This window comes from Cebidichthys violaceus, unplaced genomic scaffold (genome assembly GCF_023349555.1).
Source record: "Cebidichthys violaceus isolate CVI_PGR_0920_01 unplaced genomic scaffold, fCebVio1.0.p SCAF_243, whole genome shotgun sequence".
NCBI lineage: Eukaryota > Metazoa > Chordata > Actinopteri > Perciformes > Stichaeidae > Cebidichthys > Cebidichthys violaceus.
This window is the reverse complement of record NW_027176421.1, coordinates 19,487-45,000: the sequence shown is the minus strand read 5'-3', so window position 1 is coordinate 45,000 and position 25,514 is coordinate 19,487. Positions and strand designations below refer to the sequence as shown.

Below are 25,514 nucleotides of genomic sequence, written 5' to 3'. Positions count from 1 at the left end.
GAGTCTACCTCATGCAGGTGTGAGTAGAGTCTAAAGAGTCTACCTCATGCAGGTGTGAGTAGAGTCTAAAGAGTCTACCTCATGCAGGTGAGTAGAGTCTAAAGAGTCTACCTCATGCAGGTGTGAGTAGAGTCTAAAGAGTCCACCTCATGCAGGTGTGAGTAGAGTCTAAAGAGTCCACCTCATGCAGGTGTGAGTAGAGTCTAAAGAGTCTACCTCATGCAGGTGTGAGTAGAGTCTAGAGAGTCTACCTCATGCAGGTGTGAGTAGAGTCTAGAGAGTCTACCTCATGCAGGTGAGTAGAGTCTAAAGAGTCTACCTCATGCAGGTGAATAGAGTCTAAAGAGTCTACCTCATGCAGGTGTGAATAGAGTCTAAAGAGTCTACCTCATGCAGGTGGGTAGAGAGTTTAGAGAGTCCTCGTTGTCTCCTCACGTCCCTCTGATGGTCTCTTCCTGTCCTCCCTCAGCGGCAGTACATTCCCGTGAACCTGCAGCGGTGGAGCTTCTGGTGGTTCGTGGCTCAGTACTCCTTCATGTACCTGGGCAGCCTCTTCGTCATCGTCGGCCTCTCCTTCTTCCTGCTGGGCTCCTGGGACTACCTGCCGTCCGTCTACGGCTTCATGTGAGTCACAGCAGACAGGAGACATCCAGTCTTTGTGCAGTTATCACAACTAGATATAATCATCATAACACAATTATAATAAATCTATTTTCATATCGTCTGCCCCCCCCCCCCCAGTCTCTCAGTACCAGACTTGACCCCAAACATTGGACTCTTCTGGTACTTCTTCGCCGAGATGTTTGAACACTTCCGCCTCTTCTTCCTCTGCGTCTTCCAGATCAACGTCTTCTTCTACACCATCCCTCTGTCCATCAAGCTCAAGTAGGTCCTCTGTCTGTCTGTCCGTCCTCGCCGTCTGTCCTGTCTGTCTGTCCTTCTGACTCTGACTCTGTCTGTGTCTCAGGGATCATCCAGTGTTCCTGATCTTCATGCAGTTAGCAGTGATCTCCATCTTTAAGTCCTACCCCACTGTGGGAGACATCTCTCTCTACATGGCCTTCCTCCCTGTGTGGAGCCACCTGCACCGATGTGAGTGTGTATTCACTATTAGTTTACATATTAAATATCATAAGATGCTAACATTTAGCATATAACTAGTGACACCTGGACACATATTAATAATAAAAATATATATTTAAATAGCTAGACTTAAGTCGCGATCTCAAAGATTTGGTTTGGTTCTCTTTGGCGGCCCCTGTGGTGATGAGCTGTAACTGCAGGTGTGCTTTAATCACCACTGTGTTGCCTCCCAACAGACCTTTAGTTAAAGGAAAATATTACAGAGTATTACTTTACTTTAAATGTAAAATGTTCTTCTATCAGTGAAGCACAAAGACTACGTGTTTCAGACCCTCCATGCCATGTAGACTGCTATGAAAACAAGGTCTCTGTCTCCTGGTTTCTCAGTCTTGAGGAACATCTTCTTGGTGTCCTGCGTCCTGCTCGCCTGCTCCGCTCTGTTCCCGGTCCTCTGGCACCTCTGGATCTACGCCGGCAGCGCCAACTCCAACTTCTACTACGCCATCACGCTGCTGTTCAACGTGGCTCAGGTGGGAATGAGCTCCTGATCCCAGCCGAGATCTAGTCGATCATTTTGTGATTTATCTACGTCTTGATGTTCTTATTCGTTCTTTTCAGATTCTGCTGGTGTCGGATTATTTCTACGCCTTCCTGAGGAGAGAACACCACCTGAGCTACGGCCTGTATCTGAAGAGGAAGGACGGCTCTGAGGCCACGCTGGTGCTGAAATAAGACACGCCTCCTCAGCTGGAGGTCTCACAAACATTACTCTCAGGGTCCTGGTCCTCAGAGAGTCTCTCAGGGTCCTGGTCCTCAGAGAGTTTCTCAGAGTCCTGGTCCTCAGAGAGTCCGTCTGGTAAGACGTTGTAAACACACACTACACGATGTGGTGTAGAAATCAAACCAACAACTAAACGTCTTGTTTTCTGTTTCTCCTTTGGAGCGCTCTTATTTTGAAGCCTCACTTTTTTTTTTTTTACCTTGAACCTGTGGCTGCAAGGGTGACCTTTTTATTTTGAAGTTGTCTTCTTATTTAGACGCTCTGTTTATCCTGGACAGCTTTTATTTTGAAGCACCAACTCTCACACAGCTTTGAGCTTTTTGCTCTGTTGGGGCTTTTATTTTGAAGTATCCTTAAACACCAAGATAAAGATAGAGATTTGGGGATCCAGACCCTCCTCACACATTTAGTTTGTGTTGTTTCATGTTTGTCAGATTACTTTTGAGTTAAAACTGATTTTCTTTGTGGTGGGAAAATATTTTAAAAGCTTCGTTTGATCTTAAATGAACAAATTCCACATTTGCAGTGTTTCCTCTCATCGACACGACGTCGCCATGGTTACTCAACAACAACCACAGATGTGTTTAGACGTCCTGATACCAGCTGACAGACGACATCATGAATGTTTGAACATCTGAAGGTTTAACAAACCGCTTGACAAGGTTTTCTAGTAGGAAACTGGTATTTACCATTCTGTCACTCGTCACTCAAACACCTCATTATACTCATGGTACTGCAGTACTACTTGTATACAAAGTACTCATCATAGTACATTGTACCGTGTGATCAAACTGACTCTTTGAGAACTCACACATGCTTTAGATCACAAAACAAGCATTTAATACGAACAAAACGCGTCTTTTTAAATAATATCTTTAATCACGCCCTTAAAATAAGCCTTAAACATTTTAATATTTATCTTCTGAAGTCCACAGAGGAATGTTTTTGTTCCATAATAATTTATATAATTTACAACCGATCTCTCAAACTGGAATCATTTCTCAGCTCACTGTAAAACTACAGAAGATGACGGTTAAACAGACGATGACGCCAACGAGGGAGAAGATGTGTGATATTTATTTATTTTCTGCACTGTTTGATTAGTTTTCTTTGATTCTTCTTCTGTTGTTTTTGATACTGAACATATGAATGTTTGTTTTTGTTACAGATATTAAAAGTCATAAATGATGATGATTAAACTCCAGGTGTTCTGATGAAAATGCGTCATATCTTTACACTTTATTACTTTATGTGTGAAGTCAGAAATAAGAGCAGCAACATTTCATATTAATGTGTAATCATGAACTCATCAGCCATGAACCAAAGCTTGATGTCGGTCCAGACTGAAATATCTCAACTGTTGGATAGATTGACCTGAATTCATGGTCCCCAGAGGATGAATCCTACTACCTTCTTCTTCTTCAGCTCAGGTTGACTTTTGTTTTTGGTTTCTAGTAAGCTAAATATTGATGGAACTGTTGGATAGATGAAGTGTTTGTACATATATTCATGCTCCCTGAAGATGAACCCTAATGACTTTAGTGGTCCCTAGACTCTTCCTCTAACACCAGTAACAGTTTCTCTTCATATCTCAACACCCACTGGACGGACTGGCCCCACATTTAATCATTCGTGGTACCGTGAAGATGAATCCTCATGGCAACGATTCTTTATTAATTTACTTCGCCTTGTATTTATTTATTATTTTAGTTTTTATCATGCATTATTATTCACATGTTCCTCAACCTCTATGGTGTTTTGGAAATGTTGGTCAGTGACGTTTATAATAATTTATTTCTTTTTTATTTCTTTTTTAAACATTTTTGAGACCAGCAGGGAAACACATTCGCACGCAGCACAGAATTTTCCCGGGAAAAATATGATACACGTCATTAAACTCCGCCCGTGCGCCACAGTTCCGTGAAGGGTGCGCTTGTTTTACTCCGCGGGCCGCCCCTCTTTCCTGTCCAACACACCGGCGGAACAAACCTCCTCCGGTGCTTCACATCAAAACAAACGCTCTTCTGATTTGAAGGCCCCGCCTCTTTACATCAAACCGACCAATAAAGAGACCCCGACGTCTGCGACGATTTAGATATTCATGACTTTTCGCGGGCTTTGAGCGTCACGTGGTCCTTTCGCGCGAAAAGCGACTCGCCGTCAGGAAGAAGACGTGAGTTCAGTTGAAGCAGAAAGAGACAGAAGAGCAACAATGGCGGTGAGTAAAAACATTTAATTGATTTAAATCAGACTAACGCGTCTGGTTCACGGCTTCATGTGTTTAAATGAGTTAAACTGAACGAGTTAAACCAAACAGAGTCACGTTTGTAGTCTTTCATGATGGTTGACGTCCTTTTGTCTTCACAACAAAGACAGTCTGAGCTTTAATCAGAAGAATTAAAGTGTGATAAATATAAATACTTAATATTCAGTCAAGAACTGTCCCTGATTCAGCAAACAGCCTCACTCTGTGATGTTCCCTTTGAGAACACGAGAACATAAGAGAACACGAGAACATAGAGAACACGAGAACACCACCAGCGTCTTCTTTAACGCTACCTTCTGCTGTCTGTCCACGTGATTCTACTTGTCATGCTATATTCTTTAATTACGAACACACTATATATATATATATATATATATATATATATATATATATCTCAACATTAAACTAAAGACAGCAGCTGCTTGTGTTTTTTTATTATTATTATTATTATTATTATTATTATTATAATATTGTAAGAAGTTCACACAGAAGACAAAATAATAAAATAAAGTTATCTGCTAACTTTACCTCCATGATGAAGATCAGTGTTAGAAAACATCCTCATCATCATCATCATCTTATTCATTTGAAGTAATAAACATTTTCTTATTGTTCTTTAAGGGAAATGTGGCCAAAATGATTTTAAAGAAATATAACAGATTAAAATACTGAGTACTGCCTAAGAACAAGTAACAAGTACATCAAAAGAACACAGTAGAAATACAGCACAGTAATATACTGAGCTGTAGTACTTTATGCAGTACTACACTGAGCTGTAGTACTTCATAATGAAGTAATCGCAGCAGTAACACCCTGTGTACTAGTACCTCCTATTGAAGTAAACACCTTGTACTCCGTCTACTTTCTCAGGATTAGTACTTCATGCAGTAACACCCTGTGTACTAGTACCTCATGATGAAGTAAACACAGCAGTAACACCCTGTGTACTAGTACCACATGATGAAGTAAACACAGCAGTAACACCCTGTGTACTAGTACTTCATGCAGTAACGCCCTGTGTACTAGTACCTCATGCAGTAACGCCCTGTGTACTAGTACCTCATGATGAAGTACTCCTTGTACTCTCAGGATTCCTCCGAGTCGTTCCACGCTGTCACTAGTCCGAACCGAGGAGACATGACTTCCAGGAGAGGAGACATGACCTCCAGTCCCGGACGAGACCTGCCCCCCTTCGAGGACGAGTCTGAGGGTCTTCTGGGAGACGGACCCGTCCTCGACGAGGAGGAGGACGGGGACGGAGAGGAGCTGATCGGAGATGGGATGGAGAGGTGAGGACGGAGGAGGACGGCTCGTTTGCGCCGTGTCGGAGCGTTTGTGAGCTTCGGTGACGTTTGTCTCTGTCTCCTCGTCTCTCTCTCTCTCAGGGATTACCGAGCCATCCCGGCTCTGGACCAGTACGAGGCTGAAGGTCTGGACCTGGAGGACGAGGATCTCTCGGAGCTGTCGCCCGGAGCTCGGGCCGCCGCCGAGGAGGCCATGAGGAGGAGGGACCGGGAGCAAGGAGTCAGCGGGAGGCTGAGGAGAGGACTGCTCTACGGTGAGGAGTCTTTACAGACAGGAAGTGGTTTATCAATGACCCCTGAGTCATGACTCACAATCTAAACACAGGGAATATGATCCATGTCTCTGATGTCATATGTTTAAAGAAAACTCCATAAGTCCATTCAGACAGTATACGTCTTGTTTACATCCCCCAATGCATCATGGGAATAGAAGACAGAATCCAGAAATATTAATAATATGCACATTTTTCATGTTACACCAACGTTCTGGTCGACGTGGATCAGAGAGGTGGACTCATGCGGTCCTTAGAGAAGCAGACAGATGTGATGCCGATGTGTTTGAAGAGGTCTTAACATGTTTCGTCTTCATCGTCGTCCAGACAGCGAAGACGAGGACGACGAGCGGCCGGCGGCTCGGAGGAGGCGATTGGCTGAGCGAGCAGCCGAGGGCGTGGCCGACGGAGAGGAGGAGGAGATGATCGAGAGCATCGAGAACCTGGAGGATATGAAGGTAGTAAATACTCGTACTTGTGTACTAGTACACCGATGCACTGCCGCTTCCCCTCCGGACCGACCCGACCGTGTCCTCGTCTCCTCTGCAGGGTCACACGGTGAGGGAGTGGGTCTCCATGGCGGCGCCTCGGCTGGAGATCTACAACCGCTTCAAGAACTTCCTGAGGACCCACGTGGACGAAAACGGCCACAACGTGTTCAAGGAGAAGATCAGCGACATGTGCAAAGGTAGGATAAAATAAAAGATGTCTGCTGAGGATTTCCGTCTCTGGTGGGAAGTGAACCAACACCCTGTCCTGTACTCCCAGAGAACAAAGAGAGTCTGGTGGTGAACTACGAGGACCTGGCAGCCAGAGAGCACGTTCTGGCCTACTTCCTGCCTGAGGCTCCCACGGAGATGTTGAAGGTGAGTCTAGTTCTGCTGGTTTTTGCAGATCCTCCAGGTCTTTGGACCACAGATCCCCTCCAGGTCTTTGGACCACAGATCCCCTCCAGGTCTTTGGACCACAGATTCTCCAGGTCTTTGGACACAGATCCCCCAAGTCTTTGGACCACAGATCCTCCAGGTCTTTGGATCACAGATCTCCCCCAGGTTTTTGGACCACAGAATCCCCCCAGGTCTTTGGACCACAGAACCCCCCCAGGTCTTTGGACCACAGAACCCCCCCAGGTCTTTGGACCACAGATCCCCCCACAGATCTTTAGACCACAGATCCCCTCCAGGTCATTTGGACCACAGAGGTTCACAAGCTCCACAGAGACGGACCTGTCTGACCCGCTTTGTGTCTTCAGGTCTTCGATGAAGCCGCTAAAGAGGTGGTTCTGGCCATGTACCCCAAATACGACCGCATCGCCCACGAGATCCACGTCCGCATCTGCAACCTGCCGTTGGTGGAGGAGATCCGCTCCCTCAGGTAACGTTGTACTACGTAGTATTATGGACTGTAGGTGTATTAGTACATATAAAGAACTTAATTTTAATAACATTTGGACATAATTACAGTAAAACATGTTTTCAGCTTTGACGTTGACACCATTTCCACGTCTATAACTCAGACACACTGCAAAGCCTTCTGGGTAAATTGGTTACATGAATAAAACTACACACAAACGGTCGTTTTCTCCTGAGACGTCCGAGTCCAACACGAGCAGATGGAATGATTTAATAATGCATGTTGTGCAAATGATTTCTGAAATAAGAAGCAGGATCTCTTCTTCTTCCGTCCTCCCCTGAAGGCAGCTGCACCTGAACCAGCTGATCCGGACCAGCGGCGTGGTGAGCAGCTGCACCGGCGTCCTGCCTCAGCTCGGCATGGTCAAGTACAACTGTAACAAGTGCAACTTCGTGCTGGGACCCTTCTTCCAGTCCCAGAACCAGGAGGTGAAGCCGGGCTCCTGTCCCGAGTGTCAGTCCCTGGGCCCGTTTGAGATCAACATGGAGGAGGTGAGAAGGAGGAGGAGGAGGAGGAGTCTGTTACCCGAGCCTTTTCTTCATCTTGTCTCGGTGAACTGACCAATGGTGTTCCTCCTGCAGACCGTGTACCAGAACTACCAGAGGATCACCATCCAGGAGAGCCCCGGTAAAGTCGCCGCCGGCCGCCTCCCCCGCTCCAAGGACGCCATCCTGCTGGCCGACCTGGTGGACCACTGCAAGCCCGGAGACGAGATCGTGAGTTTGAGAACATTCATCTCAAATCCTCTTTTCTCAGACCGAACAAAGGGAGACGCTTGACGAGGGTCTTTCTTTCAGGAGCTGACGGGCGTCTACCACAACAACTACGACGGCTCTCTGAACATGGCCAACGGCTTCCCCGTGTTCGCCACCGTGATCTTGGCCAATCACATCACCCGCAGAGATCAGGGCGTCGCCGTGGCCGAGCTGACCGACGAGGACGTGAAGGCCATCGTCGCCCTCTCCAAGGACGAGCGCATCGGGGAGCGGGTGAGGTCTACGTCCTGAAACTCAGAATAGGAAAGGAAGGAAGCGGAGTGAACGGAGCTCGTTTCCTTGAAGGCGTTTCTAAACTGTCCGTCTCGTCGTCTCTGTAGATCTTTGCCAGCATGGCTCCGTCCATTTACGGTCACGAGGACATCAAGAGAGGTCTGGCTCTGGCCCTGTTCGGAGGAGAGCCCAAGAATCCAGGTGAGTACCGTCCTGAAGGAAACATCTCTGTTGTTTAACTCCTTCTGTTCCTCACCGACTCGTCTTCTCCTGCAGGAGGGAAACACAAAGTGAGAGGAGACATCAATGTGCTGCTGTGTGGAGACCCGGGAACCGCCAAGTCCCAGTTCCTCAAGTAAGTGTCCTCATCCGAGACCTCAGTCTCTGTCCTCATCCAAGACCTCAGAGTCTCTGTCCTCATCCGAGACCTCTGTCCCTGTCCTCATTCAAGACCTCAGTCTCTGTCTTCATCCGAGACCTCAGAGTCTCTGTCTTCATCCGAGACCTCAGAGTCTCTGTCCTCATCCGAGACCTCTGTCTCTGTCCTCATCCGAGACCTCTGTCCCTGTCCTTATCCAAGACGTCAGTCGCTGTCCTCATCTGAGCCCTCAGAGTCTCTGTCCTCGTCCGAGGAAAAAATTAACTGATTCATTTTTTCTGTACATCTTCTTCAGGTACGTGGAGAAGGTGTCGAGTCGAGCCGTCTTCACCACGGGTCAGGGAGCCTCGGCCGTCGGTCTGACCGCCTATGTCCAGAGACACCCGGTCAGCAGAGAGTGGACCCTGGAGGCCGGAGCTCTGGTGCTGGCCGACCGCGGCGTCTGTCTGATCGACGAGTTCGATAAGGTGAGAGGAGACGTCTGTACGACCCCGTCTGTCTGCTCCGAGAACGATAGTTGACCCGAACCACCGTGTCCTTCTCAGATGAACGACGCAGACCGGACGAGTATCCACGAGGCCATGGAGCAGCAGAGCATCTCCATCTCCAAGGCCGGCATCGTCACCTCGCTGCAGGCCAGATGCACCATCGTCGCCGCCTCCAACCCCATCGGTACGTCACGGGTCAAACGCGAGGGACCCGAAGCTAGTCAAGGGTCAAACGTGAGGGACCCGAAGCTAGTCACGGGTCAAACACGAGACCTGAAGCTAGTCAAGGGTCAAACGTGAGGGACCCGAAGCTAGTCACGGGTCAAACACGAGACCCGAAGCTAGTCACGGGTCAAACAAGAGAGACCCGAAGCTAGTCACGGGTCAAACAAGAGAGACCCGAAGCTAGTCACGGTCCTCTTGTGGCGGTGACTTGATGGCGTCCTGGTTTGTTTCCTACAGGCGGTCGGTACGACCCCTCGCTGACCTTCTCTGACAACGTGGACCTGACGGAGCCCATCGTGTCCCGGTTTGATGTTCTGTGTGTCGTCAGAGACACTGTGGACCCTGTTCAGGTACACACACACACACACACACACACACACACACACACACACACACACACACACACACACACACACACACACACACACACATTCTCTCTGAACATCCTGAAGAAGTACGATATTCTGCTGACTAACATGACTTCCTTCTCTCCTCTCTCCTGATTGGTTCGTTCTCCAGGACGAGATGTTGGCTCGCTTCGTGGTTGGCTCCCACATCAAGCATCACCCTAGCAACAAGGAAGGGGGCGTGGCCTTGGAAGAAGTGGTTCTGCGCAACACGTCCGACGTTCCTCCGATTCCTCAGGACCTGTTGAGGAAGTACATCATCTACGCCAAGGAGAGGGTAACTAGTTACTAACTACCACTACTAGTTACTTCTAGAAGACTGAAGAACGTGAACGTTTCACTGGTGTTGGTTCCTCCTGCTCTTACTCATTAGTCGCCAAAACTACATTATCAGATTTTCATCTTTCCGACGGTCCTTGAACACATCATAAGTGTCTCAAATTAAATAAATGATCAAAGGAATTCAACTTTCAGCCTTTTTTTTTTTTTCTTCTTTCTAATGATTTGTTATAATTTGCGTGTAAATGTTGATTTATTCCTTCTGGTCTGCAGATTCATCCCAAACTGAACCAGATGGATCAGGACAAGGTGGCCCACATCTACAGCGACCTCCGTAAAGAGTCCATGGTGAGCCGTGGCCCCCCGAGACGTCCTGCACATCTGTAGAAACAGCCGTTGGTCTTAACGTTGTTCTCCGCTCACAGGCGACGGGCAGCATCCCCATCACGGTCCGTCACATCGAGTCCATGATCCGCATGGCCGAGGCCCACGCCAAGATGCACCTGAGGGACTACGTGCTGGAGGACGACGTCAACATGGCCATCAGGGTGATGCTGGAGAGCTTCATCGACACGCAGAAGTTCAGCGTGATGAGGAGCATGAGGAAGGTGAGTGTGTGTGTGTTTATGTTCCTCAGGTGTGTGATGTTCACTGACCCGTCTGTCACCACCTCGTGTGGCGTTCACTGACCCGTCTGTCGCCGTCTCGTGTAATGTTCACTGACCCGTGTGTTCCAGACCTTCTCACGGTACCTGGCCTTCCGGAGGGACAACAACGAGCTGCTGCTCTTCATCCTCAAGCAGCTGGTCGCTGAGCAGGTTTCCTACCAGAGGAACCGCTACGGAGTCCAGAACGACACCATCGAGGTCGTAGAGAAGGACCTGCAGGACAAGGTGAGGAGGGAAGGGGTTAAACGGTGCATTCAGGGACCATGTCTAGACCAAACGCTACCCGTCAGTCTGAGTTCATCATGAAACTTTGTTCTTTTTACTCTCGTTCATGACCTATTGTTAGCATAGCTAAGAGAGTTAGCATAGCATAGCTAAGAGAGTTAGCGTCGTAGCTAATAGAGTTAGTATCGTAGCTAAGAGAGTTAGCATAGCTAAGAGAGTTGGCGTCGTAGCTAATAGAGTTAGCGTCGTAGCTAAGGGTTAGCGTCGTAGCTAAGGGTTAGCGTCGTAGCTAAGGGTTAGCGTCGTAGTTAAGAGATTTAGCGTCGCAGCTAAGAGATTTAGCGTCGTAGCTAAGAGAGTTAGCGTCGCAGCTAAGCTAAGTCTCTCTCTTTCCCTCCAGGCCCGACAGATCAACATTCACAACCTGACATCGTTTTACGACAGCGACCTTTTCCGCTCCAACAAGTTCAGCCACGATGGGAAGAAGAAGCTGATCCTGCAACAGTTCTAGACGCCCCTCCCCATTTCCTGTTTCAGCGACCAATCGTCATGCTGGACTCCAGGAGGAGGCGGGGCTACCTGTAGCTCTGATCTGATGGAGGAAGCAGAGAGAGAGAACAACAAACTGTCACCAACATGTGTTGACCCGATGTGATCTGAAAGAGGTGGACACTGGTCATGTGATCTCGTGGTGAATTGAAGAGTTTGGATCCAAAATTGAATAAAAGAAAGTTGATGAACGTGATTTCAGGTCACGACTCTAGAAGAGATCTCGATGTTAAAATGTTAAGAGACATAAACTTCCTTCACGTTTCCTTATTCTCTTTCTGATTGTAAATAAATGTACATGTTGACGTCTGTGATTGTTCTGATGTTTGATAATGCTGATACAATGTTTCCTTATTAAACTGTTTTTGTTAAACTCGTCTCTTTATTGATCTAACTGAAGCTCTGAGTGACTTTATGAGGTTTAATAAACTAATTATCTCCAGCTTCATCAGAACGCTTGTACCTGAATGCATCACTAATATTAACAGTCGCTGACTTTTACATGAAACTATATCTTCACAAAGGAATAAATGTTTCTGAATATTTAATATAAAGAAGTGAAAGTAACAATACCACAGTGTGGAAATACTACAAAAGTATTAGCATCAAAATGTGCCAAAAGTAAAAGTACTCAAGCAGAATAATATATGAAATCTGCTTTTAATGTTAGTGCTTAATGTCTATTTTTAAGTATTTGTCTTTCTTAAACCCACTTTGTGTTGAAAAGCATCCATTAAATAAAAAATATTCTATTAAATAAAATATATTTAAAATGATTTATATTAAATAAAATATATAAAATAAAATAAATGATATAAAATAATATATATTAAATAAAATATATAATATAAAATAATTTATATTATATAAAATATATTGAATAAAATAAATATTGATGCATTAATGTAGCAGCTGGTAAAGATGGAGCTCATTTTAATGACTTTATATTCTGCTATATAAACTATTTCCGAGGAGCACATGAACGCGTCTGAACGCCACAGTAGAAACAGCGACATCTGGCGGAGAGAAGAAGAACTACGAGCTGCGTCCAGGCGGATGATTCCAGCGTCGGTGGTGCTGCAGCGGATCAGATCCAGTCTGCGCGCACACACAAGCCCGCCTGTCTGTCTGTCTCCCCGCCTGTCTGTCTGTCTCTCTGTCCGGACCCCGCAGTGAGTCCACACGCCGCAGACAGGACAGTCTCTCCGGCCGTGAGCTTCGTCCTCCTCTGAAAGCGTGAGATCCGTCCAGAGACGAGAGGAGGAAGAAGAGGAGGAAGAGGAGGAAGCACTGCCGCAGACATGCCGGGCCTGCTCTTCATCATCGTCTTCATCATCACACTGACCGGTGAGTCTGTTTCATTTCATCCAGAACTCACTGCAGAACCTGAGGCCTGTTTATGCTCCACGTCACAACTTATTATTATTATTGTTATTGTTATTATTATTATTATTATTGTTGTTGTTATTATTATTGATAATGATTCAATCAGGGTGTAAACACGATGACGTGGAGGATCAATTCTGCTCAGTGGATGAAGACTGATCTTAAATCAGCAGACACACACTGCAGTGTCTGACACACACACACACACACACACACACACACACACACACACACACACACACACAGAGATGATGATAATAATCTTCAATAACTCTGCAGTCATGTACTTTGTATATACTGTATATATATATATATATACATAAGTAGAGTTTATTGATCAGCCTCATTGATAAAAAGTTACTAGTTAACTAGCTGGTTACTGAGTTGGTTAACTAGTAACTCAACATTAGTAGACATCTTCATCTTCATCTTCATCCTACTGATGAAACTTTGTGGAGAGACAGGATGTGAGGAAGAGGAGGGTGACCCCTCTCTGCCTCTCAGACGGGGTGAAGAGGATTTGGGGGAGGGTCCCGCTCTATAAGCTGATCTGGGGGGGGCTTTAGTCCCCCCCCCCCCCCCCCCCCCCCCCCCCCCCCCCACACACACACACACACACACACACACACACACACACACACACACACACACATGCTGAACTGAACACCAGATAAAAGAAACAACAGATCTCAGGATCCTTGTTGGACTGGAACTGAAGCTTTTCTTCACTTTATGGAAGCATAAAAGAGATTATTATTATTATTATTATTATTATTATTATGACAGAAATATGAAGCTCATTATGCTTGTATACTAGCCCCCTAACCCTCATCATACCAGCAGAATATGTCAAAAATAACGTAACTTAAATTATTCATCAATAAACAAACACAGAAAGATTTAATCTATAAACAGCATATTTAACAACATGGTTTATGTCAAAGGAACAGAGATCTTTCATATTTAACAATAGTATATTAAAAACAATCAATTATTTGTTTTCTGTATTTCACACTCATGTTAGGATCAAAGAAGTTATTCATTAAAATCATGTGACGTCTTCCAACATTTTTATCAACATCAGCATAATCGTGAAAACCGTCTTTTGCTTTCTGCTTTATGGTCTGTTAGAGACCTGTCAATCCCCGTGTAGCCCCGCCCCCTAAAACATACCCTGCTTTATGGTCTGTTAGAGACCTGTCAATCACTGTGTAGCCCCGCTGAAAAAGTCAGAGGATCACCAGAGTCAGTATGATTCATCCTCTGGGGAACATGAATGTCTGAACAAAATGTCGTAGCACTCCATCAAATAGGTGCAGAGGTCTTTTAGGCCCACGGAGGCTTCCATAGATTATAAACGGACACAACTTTTTATAGATGGAAGAGAAAAGCTAACAAGCTAAACATCAACATGCTAAAATGCTACGTTAGCATTAAGTTGTTCCTTTAGAGGTTTTTATGACCGTCTATCTTGATATTTTAAGTGTTGTACTGTTGTACCTGCTGAACCCACAATGCCACTGAGCTTCAGTAGCATGTATGCATGCACTGATTTGAGACTAGAATAACATTTTTCCTTCATGTTCCCCAGAGGATAAATCTTCATGGCTTTAGTGATCCCTGACTTCTCCTCTAGCGCCACCTGTAGGTCAATGTTTGTCATGTTTCCATAGAAATATTTCACCGTCTACCACATAGATCATCATAACAGTTTGTAGAGACATTCGTGGTTCCCAGAGGATGTATCTCTGACTTTTATCTACGACATTTATGGTTTTGAGTTAAATTCCTCTCCAACTATGGGATGGATTGTAATGAAATGTGGTTCATCCATCTTTGTAGATCTTTGTGGATCTTTGTAGATCTTTGTGGATCTTTGTAGAACTTTGTAGATCTTTGTAGATCTTTGTGGATCTTTGTAGAACTTTGTAGATCTTTGTAGATCTTTGTGGATCTTTGTAGATCTTTGTAGATCTTTGTGGATCTTTGTGGATCTTTGTAGATCTTTGTAGATCTTTGTGGATCTTTGTAGATCTTTGTGGATCTTTGTGGATCTTTGTAGAACTTTGTGGATCTTTGTAGATCTTTGTAGATCTTTGTAGATCTTTGTGGATCTTTGTAGATCTTTGTAGAACTTTGTGGATCTTTGTGTATCTTTGTGGATCTTTGTGTATCTTTGTGTATCTTTGTGTATCTTTGTGTTGGCTACAATGTTGTAATCTGCCCCTGAGGTCAGATGGCCATCTGTGGCCCCAGACAGAGAGCATTATGGGATACGTAAGGAAGATGAGTGGATGAGTCATGAATGGATAAATGAACATTAAAGCATGTTTAATTAAATGATGAGCTAATGAAAGAACAGCTTAAAGGACCATGAATGAGTGACATCAACCCTTCACACCTCGTACTCTGCAGTTTATATTTATTTATTTGATCAATACCAGTCTAAATATTAATACTTCTTTTAGAAATAAGTAATAAACATTGTATCCAGTGTATATTCATCTTATAAATGCTAAATAGGAAGTTAAAGTAAAGTGTTACCTTTTAATGTTTACGACCGTCATTGAGATTTTACATTTCAACGACAAGGTAATTCAAAGTGCTTCACATAAAAGGAGATTTAAGGAGAAAAGGAGATTCAAAAACAATTAAGAACATTCATTGAAACATTAAAAACAGTCATTAAAACAACAAAAAGCAGTGTAAGAAATAAGATACAGTAGTAAAATGCAGAAATGCAGAAATTGATTAATATCTTTGAATGTGGTTCAATTAAAGGCAGCAAACAGAAAAGTCTTCAGTCTGGATTTAAAGGAGCTGAGGGTCTCAGCAGACCTGCAGCTTTCTGGGACTTTGTTCCAGATATGTGGAGCAGAAGAACTGAACGCTGCTTCTCCGTGTTTAGTCCTGACTCTGGGAACAGAAAGTAGACCGGTCCCAGACCACCTAAGGGGTCGGGATGCTTCATAAGGTAGCAGCAGATCCCTAAACCATTCAGTGCTTTATAAACCAACAGCAGGATTTTAAAGTCAATTCTTTGTTGGACAGGAAGCCAGTGCAAAGACCTCAGAACTGGAGTGATGTGATCCACTTTCTTGGTCTTAGTGAGGACTCGAGCTGCAGCATTCTGACTGACTTTTTACAGAGACCTGTGAACACACCGTTACAGTAGTCCAGTCTACTGAAGATAAATGCATGGACAAGTTTTTCCAAGTCCTGTTGAGACATAAGTCCTTTAATTCTTGATATATTCTTCAGGTGATATTAGGCTGATTTTGTGATTGTCTTGATGTGGCTGTTCAGGTTGAGGTCTGAATCCATAACTACACCTAGGTTTCTGGCTTGGTTTGTGGTTTTTAACGTCAGTGATTGAAGCTGAGCGCTGACTTTCAATCGTTCATCCTTGGTACCAAAAACAATTACTTTTGTTTTATCTTTGATTAATTGAAGAAAATTCTGTCACATCCAGTTGTTGATTTGTTCAATGCATTTAGCCAGCCCTTGTATGGGATTATAGTCCCCTGGTGGTATAGTTATGTAGATTTGTGTGTCGTCTGCATAATTATGATAACACACTTTGTTGTTTTCCATAATCTGAGCTAGTGGAAGCATGTAGATGTTGAACAGAAGAGGCCCCAGTATTGAACCTTGGGGAACACCACATGTCATTTTAGTCAGCTCTGATGTATAATTAGCTACAGACACAAAGTATAATTCATCTTACTTCCTGTTTGACATTTGATCTATTTTCTTTTATTTTCTTCCCCCTGTTTATCCATAAAACCTCTAATCTCTTTGTTTTTAGCTCTTCTATCCAGTGGCGATGCCTTCAGTCTGGGTTCATCCCAGCGGGTCAGTCCTCCAGTGGACCGTCTCCTCCAGGACGAAGGCCCCGCCCGTTCCCACTTCATCCAGGAAATAGTCAGAACCAAACGCCACTCGGTCCAGGAGTTAGTGCGAGCCCAGCCTCATTTGGTCCACGACATGGGCCGACCGGAAATCCACGAAACGTCCCGTTCTCAGGCCAAGATGGACGCCGCTAACTCCTCCCAGCTCCAGGAAGTAGCCAGGACCCGACCGGCTGTCGAGGAAAACCTGGGTGTGGAGGATGAGATGGAGGTGAGTTCAAGGCCACGTGTAATGAAGTGTAAAAGGAGGCTTCAATACGTGAGTGTCTGCATCTGTATGAGATGTTACGTTTACAGGAGGAAAGGTTTATCAAAGATGTTAAAGACACAATGTTTCAGTCCTGAATCTGTTTTAATACGATGATGTATCTTGTATTTATCTTAATAATCTATCAGACAAATATCTTTCTATTTTCAGCATATGGTTCATCTGGTGGTTCCTCAGGAGCCAGGAAGCTACAGGGGACACCCAGACTCCACCGACCCAGAGAGGGAGCTCCTCGCTGGGCCGGGAGCCGGCGATGCCTCCCTGGAGGCCTCAGGCTTCTACGGAACGGACATGGAGGACAGAGACAGAGGAGAGGAGGGAGGAGAGGACAGAGACAGAGGAGAGGAGGGAGGGGAGGACAGAGAGAGGAGAGGGGGAGAGGGGGAGTGGGAGAGAGACATGGGGGAAGACAAGGAGAGGAGAGGAGGAGAGGAAGAAGAGAGGAGAGGAGGAACAGACGAGGCCACGCACACAAGCCCCGATCTGGATGCTCTGATTGGTTAGTAGAAATGATCCGAACCTGATGACATCACATGATAAGAAAACCCTCAGACAGCCCCATTAGCCCCATTAGCTCCATTAGCCCCATTAGCTCCATTAGGTCCATTAGCCACATTAGCCACGTTAGCTTCAGTCACAAACCTAAATGAAAAGGTTTCATGTCTAAAGGCCACAGATGTTTACTGTCTTACTGAAGTCGTTGAATGTTTGGCACCAGAGCAAAACGGTTAAGTCCAACATGCTGCTCTTCTCCTCCTCCTTCTTCTCCTTCTTCTCCTTCTTCTCCTTCTTCTTCTCCTTCTTTAGTCCTCAGCTGTATTTAGTCCTCAGGTGTTTGTGACTCGTCTCTTTGTGTCTCTCAGGATACACTTCATCTGTCAGACCCTCCAGACCCTCCAGCCTCTCCCCCCCAGCTCAGGGGCAGGATTCTGGGCTACAGGAGCACCGTTCATCCCTGGTGCTGGAGGTGAGCAGGACTCCTTGATATGGATATATAATTTGAATATATATATACATATATATATATGTATATATATATATATATATATATATATGTATATATATATATATACATATATATATATATATATATGTATATATATATATATATATATATATGTATATATATATATATACATATATACATATATATATTACATTACATGCTATTCCACTCGTTAGGGTTGGATGATTCAGCAGTTAATACATAGAATCAAGCTTTATAAACACACAAGACAGAAGAACTCCAACAAACAAAGTTTGTGTCTCTAAACGTTTTACGTGGACTTTTGGATTTATTATTAAAATCACAGATATGAGCCAAAGTACTAATACCACACTGTAAAAATACTGTGTTACAGTAAAAGTACTAATACCACATTGTAAAAACATTATTAACATTATTTCTAATAAATGAACATTACTAACATTATTACTGCAACTTCTACTACTACCACTACAAATATTACAAAAAGTATACTCTTTAATTGATAAAGAACTGAGACTCACAAACAACAAACAAACAAACATGAAATAATAAATTATAATACTAATACATTATAATAATAATACTATTATTCAAACAGACGTAGTTTTAGATGCTTTTAAACGTTGCTGCCTCAGCCTTGACTGTCACCACCTCTAGTTCCATATAATAATTATTATAATCACTAATATTATAATTATTGATATAATGATAATAATGATCATTATTATGAATCTAATTATAACTATTATTATAATAATAGTTATTGTTATCAATAATATAATAATGACTAATAATTGATTAACAGGCGGGTCCGTTAGAAAGAGATCTGTGGGAGGAAGACGGTCACTCTAGTGGATACGGAGGTCTCCACTCCTCCATCACTACAGCTAGTACTACTAGTACTACTACTACTACTACTACTTCTACTTCTACTGCTGGAGGAGGAGACCCTGCAGGAACCGACCCCCCCGAGACTGACACAGGGACAGACTTCGGGCTGCTGGGAAGTTACACTAAAGGTAAGTGTACCTTTCTGTCTGAGAGAGGAAGAAGAAGAAGAGCAGCTTCCTGTTTCACTTCCTGTTTGTGTCTCCAGAGGACAAAGAGACAGAGAGGGACGAGGAAGACGAGGAGGACACGGGTCTGGCACACAGAGAAATATTTACCCAGAATCCCACTGTGGCAGAAGGGGGCGTGGCTCCCAGCAGGGAGCCCCTGCAGCCCAGCGTAGAGGAAGAGGAGGAGCTAGAGGAGGAAGAGCACAGGTTGAAAGGTGAGAATCAATAAACCCTAAACCAACCCAACCCAACCTAACCTAACCAAACCTAACCTGACCTGACCTAACCCAACCCAACCTAACCCAACCTAACCTAACCTAACCCAACCCAACCTAACCTAACCCAACCTAACCTAACCCAACCTAACCTAACCTAACCCAACCCAACCTAACCTAACCCAACCTAACCTAACCTAACCCAACCCAACCCAACCTAACCTAACCCAACCCAACCTAACCTAACCCAACCTAACCCAACCTAACCCAACCTAACCCAACCCAACCTAACCCAACCCAACCTAACCTAACCCAACCTAACCCAACCTAACCCAACCTAACCCAACCCAACCTAACCCAACCCAACCTAACCTAACCTAACCCAACCCAACCTAACCTAACCCAACCCAACCTAACCTAACCCAACCTAACCCAACCTAACCCAACCTAACCCAACCCAACCTAACCCAACCCAACCTAACCCAACCTAACCCAACCCAACCTAACCCAACCCAACCTAACCCAACCTAACCCAACCCAACCTAACCTAACCCAACCTAACACAACCTAACCTAACCCAACCTAACCCAACCTAACCTAACCCAACCTAACCCAACCCAACCCAACCTAACCTAACCTAACCAACTAATTAAAATATATAGACAGAAATAAAAGCAAAAAAAAATCTTAAATGTATAATCTCTGTGGGGTCCTATGAGGCATTATGAGCTGATTCTTTTTGTAAACAAGGGGTGAGACCACATGACAGTGAGGAGGAGGAGGAGGAGGAGGAGGAGGAGGAGGAGCGACAAAGAACCAGTCACATCGTCCCGCTCACCACAGGCCCCGCCCCCAACGTCGGCTTCACCAACCCGTCCCGTGATTGGCTGGAGAAGACCACGCCCCTGCAGACCCCGAGGTCAGAGGTCAGGGGAGGCGGGGTCACAGAGGAGAACCGGCAGGTACAGGAGGAGGTCTCCATGACGACGCGGTCCAACGTTTACGATTGGATTCATATTAACGAGTTCTCTTTGATCTTCAGGTGATGTGTGTCGACTGGAGCAAACTGTCTGAGAGAGGATATGTCCTCCTGAACACCACCAACAACCTCAACTGTGTGAGTACTACTATGTATATACTGCATATATATATATATATATATATATATATATATATATATATATATATATATATATATATATGAAGTATATATACTGTAAATAATTAAATTATAAAATAGCTATAACTTTGTGATTCTGTTTAGGCCAGCAGAGAAGGCTTAGCTGGCCCTGACAGCCCACCACTGATACATATATATATATATATATGTATAAATGTATAAATATGTGTGTGTGTGTGTGTGTGTGTGTGTGTGTGTGTGTGTCAGGAGGAGTTCCGCGTGGATCACGGTGTTCGGCTGTTGAAGGTCATCGAGCGAGTGTTCGCTCGGAGGATGAACAGCCCTGAAGGATCATGGGAAATCTACCTCAGCAAGCCGACACACCAACAACACCAACTACTGATGAACGTGGTGTCTGAGCACGGTACACACACACACACACACACACACACACACACACACACACACATTTAGGCCTGTGTGACCGTTGACTCCTGTGTGTCCTCCAGGTGTCATATCCACTAAGGAGTTGCTCGGCATGCTGGGAGAGATCCGGAGGAAGATGACTCAGGTAACGTCTTCAGGCTTCTGTGAGTCTCAGATCCGTCCTCATTCTGAGATCTGTTCATCATCAGAAGAACATTCACAGAGTTTACCTTCGTTTATTGGTGCTTCACAAACAATCGCAGTAAGAAACATATGTTTGAGTGAGCAGACGTTCAGCGTTTAAATAACATTCACAATGTGCAGAAATATTAATCCAGAACGTGTTGTGTTAATGTGACGCATTGATTGATTGATTCTCTCTTTCAATCTGGAATCACAACTTATTTTGTCGGCATCAAAAAGGAAAATATCTGTTTTCATGACCATGTTTTCTATAAAAATATATAATCTTATATATATATATATATATATATATATATATATATATATATATATATATATATGTATATATGTGTGTATCTGTGTGTGTGTGTGTGTGTGTGTGTGTGTGTGTGTGTGTCACCAGCTGGGTGTCCAGAACTACAGCTCTCCCAGCAGCTGTCAGTCTCGACCCAGTCAGACCCGCAGTGACTACGGGAAGCTGTTTGTGGTTCTGGTGATCATCGGCTCCGTGTGTCTGGTCATCATCACATCTGGATTCATCTACATCTGCTGGCAGAGACGGCCGCCGGCCACCAAGACCACGGTGGGTCAGCACACGAGTACTCCTTCACTGGAGTATTTACAAGTACTCCTACGTCACTGGAGTATAAGTACTTCACAAAAACTCTACTACGTCTCAGAGAACTTAAAAAAACTACATATTTGTAACGATTCATAATTAAAAATATGTATGTATAAATAATTTATATTTATATTATATTATATTATATTATATTTATATATTTATATTATATTTTATTATATTATATTATATTAATACTATATTATATTTCAGTTCCGCGCTGAAGAACTTCACTTTGTGGAGAACAGTTGCCACGACAACCCCACGCTGGACGTAACCAATGACAACCAGCCTGAGATGAGCGAGAAGAAGAAGAAGCCGAGCACCAATGGGCTCGCTGGGAGGGGAGAAGGAGGCGGGGCCGAGAGCAGTCGCTGGCAGGTGATTGGATGAATCTTTAAGTGGACGTTTGGATGATTAACAATCTGATGTTTGGTTCATTTTAGTCTCCTCCTTCTTTTCTTCTTCAGGTGTTTGTGAATCAGGCAGCGACCGAGGAGGAGGAAGAGGAGCAGGACACTCATCTCTGATGGAGGAAGAGGAAGAGGAGGCAGGTTATGAAGGTCTCTGATAGACTGATGAAAGGTGGAGCCTAGAAGGAGAAGGAGACAGTAGAGGAAACAGAGGAGGAAGAGAGAGAAGGAGGCTCAGAGGAGGTGAAGCAGGAGGAGTCTCTGACGTCATCATGGGTTTTTATCTCATTAGAATTCATGGAGAGAATTAACGTCTCTAAAGAAGGAGATGTTAGATCAAAGTCACCACATGAAGCACCTGAGACGTCTGAATGTAGAGTTACAGCATGTAGAGCAGCTTCAACATGGAGATCAGTACATTTACTCAAATATTGTTTCATTTCCTCCTCTTTACATTTGTTTCTCCACTACATGTATCTGAAAAGCTAAAGTTACTCTATAAAACATTTGATGAGTTTATAAAAGGTTCTGCATTAATAAAGATAAAACTAACCCTGACCCCAGAGACCCCAGAGACCCCAGAGACTCCTCTGAGCTCCTCACAATCAGACACTTTGAAAGTTGTTTTTTTTGGCACTTTATCGATTCCTCTTGGAAACCGTGACTATGATCATTGAAATGCTGCATCATGTTAAATATATATATATATATATATATATATATATACGTATATACAGTATATATATATATATATATATATATATATATATATACGTATATACAGTATGTATATATATATATATATATATATATATATATATATATATATATATATATATATACAGAGGTAACGTTCATAAGGACGGTTGTTTACTGTTCAACCAGTCATGTGATGCTATGTTTGCATAATATGCTTTTTTTATTCGTGTTGGAATGGCTGCTGTAGCTCCGGCTCACTCTTGAAGCAACGACTCACGGGCAACATTTAGAGGACAAAAGCATGACGTCACTAGTGACAGTGTTCTAGTCACCAAACCCCAAGTCCAAGTCCCAGTCCCAAGTCTTTGATGTTTTCATGGAAAGGGATTTAGTCTGAGTCACTATGGTAATGTTTGATTCGCTTTAATCGAGTCACTACATTCATGTCTGAGTCAATACGTTCATGTCTGAGTCAATACATTCATGTCTGAGTAACTAAGTTCATGTCCGAGTCAATACATTCATGTACGAGTAACTAAGTTCATGTTTGAGTCAATACGTTCATGTTTGAGTCAATACGTTCATGTCTGAGTCAATACGCTCATGTCTGAGTCAATACGTTCATGTACGAGTCAATATGCTCATGTCTGAGTCAATACGTTCATGTCTGAGTCAATACATTCATGTCCAAGTAACTAAATTCATGTCTGAGTCAATACATTCATGTACGAGTAACTAAATTCATGTCCGAGTCAATACATTCATGTCTGAGTCAATACATTCATGTCTGAGTAACTAAGTTCATGTCCGAGTCAATACATTCATGTACGAGTAACTAAGTTCATGTTTGAGTCAATACGTTCATGTTTGAGTCAATACGTTCATGTCTGAGTCAATACGTTCATGTTTGAGTCAATACGTTCATGTCTGAGTCAATACGCTCATGTCTGAGTCAATACGTTCATGTCTGAGTCAATACGTTCATGTCTGAGTCAATACGTTCATGTACGAGTCAATATGCTCATGTCTGAGTCAATACGTTCATGTCTGAGTCAATACGTTCATGTCCGAGTAACTAAGTTCATGTCTGAGTCAATACATTCATGTCTGAGTCAATACATTCATAACCGAGTAACTAAAGTCATGTCTGAGTCAATACATTCATGTCCGAGTAACTAAATTCATGTTTGAGTCAATACATTCATGTACGAGTAACTAAGTTCATGTCCGAGTCAATACATTCATGTCTGAGTCAATACATTCATGTCTGAGTAACTAAGTTCATGTCCGAGTCAATACATTCATGTACGAGTAACTAAGTTCATGTTTGAGTCAATACGTTCATGTTTGAGTCAATACGTTCATGTCTGAGTCAATACGCTCATGTCTGAGTCAATACGTTCATGTCTGAGTAACTAAGTTCATGTCCGAGTCAATACATTCATGTACGAGTAACTAAGTTCATGTTTGAGTCAATACGTTCATGTTTGAGTCAATACGTTCATGTCTGAGTCAATACGTTCATGTCTGAGTCAATACGCTCATGTCTGAGTCAATACGTTCATGTCTGAGTCAATACGCTCATGTACGAGTCAATACGCTCATGTCTGAGTCAATACGCTCATGTACGAGTCACACAGCAAAGGGCCGCGGGTCGGAGTCGAACCCCGGTCTCTGCCGTGGACTCAGTCTCTTGTTACAGATGGTATTTGATGAAGATGTTGCCCGTGTTTCAGCTCTTTTACTCTGACAGTTCTCTATGTAACAATATGCTTCATTATAACTGTAAACTCTTTGTCCGCTCAGCAGGATTTATGGAAGAATGAGTCCTGAACGAGTCATGAACGAGTCCTGAACGAGTCCTGAGTCCTGAATGAGTCGTCAACGAGTCCTGAATGAGTCCTGAGTCCTGAATGAGTCCTGAGTCCTGAATGAGTCCTGAACAAGTCCTGAATGAGTCCTGAGTCCTGAACGAGTCCTGAATGAGTCCTGAATGAGTCCTGAACGAGTCCTGAATGAGTCCTGAACGAGTCCTGAATGAGTCCCGCATCGTAGTCGATCTGTTTCTGAGAGCATAAGGTCAGAACAGAGCATGCAGCTTTCAGCCCTGCAGAGAACAACAATAAAGATTCTGCTTCTGTTTTCTGCTCAAAGCCTGAATGAAAGAGTTTAATGTTTCAGTTTAACGGAGACAAACTTTTTAGCTTTTTGTTAGAAATCAGCTGAACGCTTCACAGATTCTCAAGTTTGACTTTTATTTTCTCAGATGTGTTTTCTGATAGCAGCTTTGTGTATTTGTTAGTGAAGTCAATAATTATTCAGTTGTAGCACAAAAACAACAACAAAGAGACAACAAAGTTGGTTTCCCTGGAAACATTTTAACCAGATTTTTGTTTTGTTTTGTTTTTATTCATCCATCTCTGGTGTTTTATTTTACAGAACTTTAACTTTGAAACCTTTGTTTATGTGTTAATCACACACCGTCTCACTCTTTTGGTTGTCTGTGTCATAAGTTAAACAGGAGAAATAAAGTTTGAAGAAAATGTGATTTCTCGTCATTTTGTTGCTCCTTCTACCCTGAACTGTTCTGGAGAATTACATGTAGAACGTAAATGAATAGACGAGTGGTTTGGAGTCATCTTACAGAGGATTCCTGGTTTGAAATCGTACGGCAGGTGATATTCTGTCTTTGTTTTACGGACAGAAGATGTCCTTTGCTGTATAGATTCAGATACAGACGAGGGAGATCAAGGTAGCAAAGAGAAGCTACAATGAAAAGCTGGAAGAAAAGTTTTCAAGAGGCTTTTGGAGAGGCCTGGAAGTACTCACCAACTTCAGGAGACCCCCCCCCCCCCACTGAGGACAATCACCAACTGGCTGACCTGAATGTCTTCTAC

The 25,514-nt window shown here is 43.7% G+C and overlaps 3 protein-coding genes across 6 annotated transcripts in view; all 3 read left to right on the top strand.

The window, feature by feature from the left end:
• The window catches only part of pigu (phosphatidylinositol glycan anchor biosynthesis, class U), a 7,266-nt gene extending 4,198 nt beyond the window's left edge, over nucleotides 1–3,068 (top strand). Inside the window, exons 8-12 of the mRNA XM_068719937.1 lie at nucleotides 470–624; nucleotides 742–885; nucleotides 968–1,092; nucleotides 1,471–1,613; nucleotides 1,702–3,068. Coding sequence (XP_068576038.1) covers nucleotides 470–624; nucleotides 742–885; nucleotides 968–1,092; nucleotides 1,471–1,613; nucleotides 1,702–1,815 — 681 coding nt within the window. The 3' untranslated portion in view covers nucleotides 1,816–3,068. The remainder of the gene's footprint in view (nucleotides 1–469; nucleotides 625–741; nucleotides 886–967; nucleotides 1,093–1,470; nucleotides 1,614–1,701) is intronic.
• A 945-nt stretch (nucleotides 3,069–4,013) lies between these two features.
• On the top strand, nucleotides 4,014–11,701 carry mcm2 (minichromosome maintenance complex component 2). Its single transcript, XM_068719926.1, has 20 exons — nucleotides 4,014–4,082; nucleotides 5,220–5,419; nucleotides 5,516–5,688; nucleotides 6,034–6,164; nucleotides 6,256–6,394; nucleotides 6,475–6,572; nucleotides 6,959–7,080; nucleotides 7,403–7,610; nucleotides 7,701–7,835; nucleotides 7,917–8,108; nucleotides 8,216–8,309; nucleotides 8,385–8,463; nucleotides 8,783–8,954; nucleotides 9,033–9,159; nucleotides 9,438–9,550; nucleotides 9,720–9,884; nucleotides 10,160–10,234; nucleotides 10,312–10,494; nucleotides 10,624–10,779; nucleotides 11,180–11,701. The coding sequence occupies exons 1-20, from the start codon at nucleotides 4,077–4,079 to the stop codon at nucleotides 11,288–11,290; spliced, it is 2,679 nt and encodes an 892-aa protein (XP_068576027.1). The 5' UTR covers nucleotides 4,014–4,076; the 3' UTR covers nucleotides 11,291–11,701.
• A 700-nt stretch (nucleotides 11,702–12,401) lies between these two features.
• podxl2 (podocalyxin-like 2) lies at nucleotides 12,402–25,154 on the top strand. 4 transcript variants are annotated; one of them, XM_068719934.1, is made up of 14 exons: nucleotides 12,402–12,675; nucleotides 16,523–16,836; nucleotides 17,044–17,392; nucleotides 17,757–17,860; nucleotides 18,687–18,900; nucleotides 18,978–19,154; nucleotides 19,905–20,116; nucleotides 20,197–20,271; nucleotides 20,542–20,698; nucleotides 20,784–20,845; nucleotides 21,287–21,466; nucleotides 21,719–21,886; nucleotides 21,976–22,055; nucleotides 24,427–25,154. In XM_068719934.1, the coding sequence occupies exons 1-13, from the start codon at nucleotides 12,630–12,632 to the stop codon at nucleotides 22,033–22,035; spliced, it is 2,118 nt and encodes a 705-aa protein (XP_068576035.1). In that variant the 5' UTR covers nucleotides 12,402–12,629; the 3' UTR covers nucleotides 22,036–22,055; nucleotides 24,427–25,154. The 4 variants fall into 4 exon arrangements, with proteins under 4 accessions (XP_068576035.1, XP_068576034.1, XP_068576033.1 ...); XM_068719933.1 differs by having other exon boundaries at nucleotides 21,976–22,068; XM_068719932.1 differs by having other exon boundaries at nucleotides 21,976–22,068; nucleotides 24,424–25,154.
• The last annotated feature ends 360 nt before the right edge of the window (nucleotides 25,155–25,514 follow it).